Source organism: Halyomorpha halys, unplaced genomic scaffold, assembly GCF_000696795.3.
Source record: "Halyomorpha halys isolate HHAL.00 unplaced genomic scaffold, Hhal_1.1 Scaffold246.1, whole genome shotgun sequence".
Classification (NCBI taxonomy): Eukaryota; Metazoa; Arthropoda; class Insecta; order Hemiptera; family Pentatomidae; genus Halyomorpha; species Halyomorpha halys.
In genome coordinates, this window is record NW_027115081.1 from 102,708 (window position 1) to 105,778 (window position 3,071).

Consider the following 3,071-nt stretch of genomic DNA (forward strand, 5'->3'; position numbering starts at 1 on the left):
TTAAAAAAATTATTATTATATATATATAGTTTCCAATATCTTCATCGAGAAGATACACTCGAGCTAGTGTATATGTACATAATGAGACGCAGAGATGTCATCTATTCATCTGCCAATGTACAATAAATTAAAATAATACTCGGACTGAGTAGGTTAGTCTAGCCCATGTTTATGCCAAAATGACATCATACCAAAACAACATTAGGGGCTTGCTGTTTTGTGTGAAAAAAAAAAATAATGTTTGGTTAATTGCAATTTAATAAAAAAATAAATAAACAATATTAAAATAAAAAATCGTGGAGGGGGGGGAGAAGAGGGGGTTATCATTATTAAATAAGCGATACAAAACACTTTTAAAAAAATGTAAAATACTGTATTGTTGTGGATATAATGGCTTTAATCTCTCCTGTTTATTAAATTAATAAACTGTGTATATTAATTTATACTGTTACCAGTATTATTAAAATGTGACACGCATTTTCCAATTTGCACCTTGAATAGTTTTTATGTTGGAAACTCATATTGTAGATAACGTATAAAATTTAATAAACTAAAAAATATTTTACTATAGAAAATCCTTAAATTGTGTATATCATTTCTGTTTTGGTTTTTTTCTAGAAATATGCTTCTGCAATGAGAGAACTCGCCACTGTGCACTGGGAAAAGAATAGCAGGATTAATTCTGACCAATCTGGAATCTTGTGGGTATTTGAAAAATGTAATTGGTACTTTTTTGGAGAAGGAAAGGACTTATTTATTTCAAAAGAAACGAAGATGGCCTCGAGGTACTCAGTAACATGTGATTTTAATGAATATTTTGTTGGTAAGAGTATATCACTGTTGGATGTTGGTAGTTGCTACAATCCACTGTCTCAATTTCCAAATTTAATCACTACTGCTATAGATCTAGAACCTGCTGACAAGAATGTTCTTAGGTGCGACTTCCTTTCAGTAGATGTTGCTGATCAGCTGTTGGTCATAGATAACTCTTGTACGCAATTGCCAAAGGAGAGCTATGATGTAATACTTTTCTCCCTATTGCTAGAATATCTGCCATCACCTCGTCAGAGATTCGTTGCTTGTAAAAAAGCTGCAAAGCTTTTGAAAAAAGGTGGCTTATTACTGATATTGACTCCTGATTCGAAGCATGCTACAGCTAATTCAAGGCTCGCAAGGCAGTGGAGACTTGCGTTAGCATCGCTCGGAATGTGGATGCTGACAACGGAAAAACTGAAACACCTTCGCTGCTTCACATTCGTGAAGGCTCATGATAAGCGCCTTATAGAAAACTGGTTGGCGTTGCAAGAAGTGAATATGCCTGCTGATGAAGCAATTGCCATACCTCAGGACAAAAATCCATATGAGGATTTTAACTCAAGGGAAACAGAACATTCTAGAAGTGATACTGACAATAATTATTTAGCCAACACATTTTCTCAAATCATTGGCGACGAAGATATATTTCTTGAGTGAGCTTAGAATTATTATTTTTAAATTGGTGAAATAATTTTTACTATACCCTCTAGTCACGAAGTTACTATTTATAATTTTAATTATATTGTTTTCAAGAATTTGCACTTAATTTGAAAAAAAAATAAACTAATTTTCTTTTATAAATATAAATGATACCTAAAAAGGAAGAAATTATTAAAGAAAAAAAATTATTTTACTTCTATAATGACACAATATTTACTACACTTTTTTTTTTATAACTAAATTACATAAATTTGTATTTTTTTTTTCTGTATGTTTTCCCTCTTGCATATTTCATATTCCTCTTTTATGGTGATCTGTCACTAATATAGAAGTTACTACACAAGTTTTATTTTAAATTTATGTACTCATGGTCGCTGTCGGACAAAAATTAGCTATAGCTAAAACTAATAGCTGAAATTGCCATGGATACGATATTTATTTATCAATGGTTCATTCATGAATAAGGGTCGTATCCATGGCAATATTAGCTATTAGTTTCAACTATAGCTAATATTGCCATGGATACGATATTTATTTATCAATGGTTCATTCATGAATAAGGGTCGTATCCATGGCAACTTTAGCTATTAGTTTCAACTTCAACAAACATTTATTGTTTTTTTTTTTTGTATACTAGATAAGAGCCTATTTTTTATTTTTTTATTTTTATATTATTTTTCATATGTTGTTAACAACAGAAATAGTTGAATTTAAAACAGAGGCTTTTTTCAATTAGAGCCCAGAATGTTACACCTCATATATTTTTTCTATTTTTTCCTTCCTTCCTTCGTATCATTTTTTTTTACGGACAACATTAGTTTTTTCACATCACTAAACATCATACCTGTGCAAACTGAAAATTAATTTTTTTTTCTTTAACATGTTGTAATGGAGAACTGTTCCTTATTAAATTTCTTTATTTTCATGTATCGTATATCATCATTATGTTCCCTACAACACAAATTAACACATGAGCCTTCCGGGCTCCACCTAGCCTCATAAAGTAGGTACCCTTAATTGGGTAAAAATCTGGTGGTCAAGCGTGATTCTGAACAAATCTCCTCCTTGCCCAACCATTGGTCTAGTAGATTAAAAAAATTTTTAAATCGTTTTCAATAAAAAATTTTGTTGCTGTTTAATGTCTTAATTTGTATTATAGGAAACCTGACTGGGGCGATAGCCCTGAAACGTTTATGATATATAAAAATAAAGAAGAGTTTTTCACTCCAACACATTAAATTAATATAACTCATCCAGTTATGAATCTATAATATTAAGCTTTCCTTTAATTATATTATTTCAAAATTTTTCGAGACCAGGTAATATTTATCAATTAATTAATTTAATATCCAAAATAGCCTCAACACTATATATTTATTCATGTGTCCTACGTTTCGGCCCTTCCAGCCATCCTCAGGGACATCTTCAACATAAATTTCCTCTCACATTAATTGTTTTATCCTTGCAGGCTATTTTGCCCAGGTCAATATCTTTATTTAAGTCAAAAACCTTTCTATTTAAAATTTTTAAAAAACCATTCACTTATCTATTCTATAATATTGTCCACACTATAAAAACCCACACCATATAACCCA

The 3,071-nt window shown here is 30.6% G+C and overlaps 1 protein-coding gene across 1 annotated transcript in view; it reads left to right on the forward strand.

The window, feature by feature from the left end:
* Samtor (S-adenosylmethionine sensor upstream of TORC1) overlaps positions 1–3,057 on the forward strand; it is a 13,163-nt gene extending 10,106 nt beyond the window's left edge. Inside the window, exon 5 of the mRNA XM_014419662.3 lies at positions 619–3,057. Coding sequence (XP_014275148.1) covers positions 619–1,473 — 855 coding nt within the window. The 3' untranslated portion in view covers positions 1,474–3,057. The remainder of the gene's footprint in view (positions 1–618) is intronic.
* The last annotated feature ends 14 nt before the right edge of the window (positions 3,058–3,071 follow it).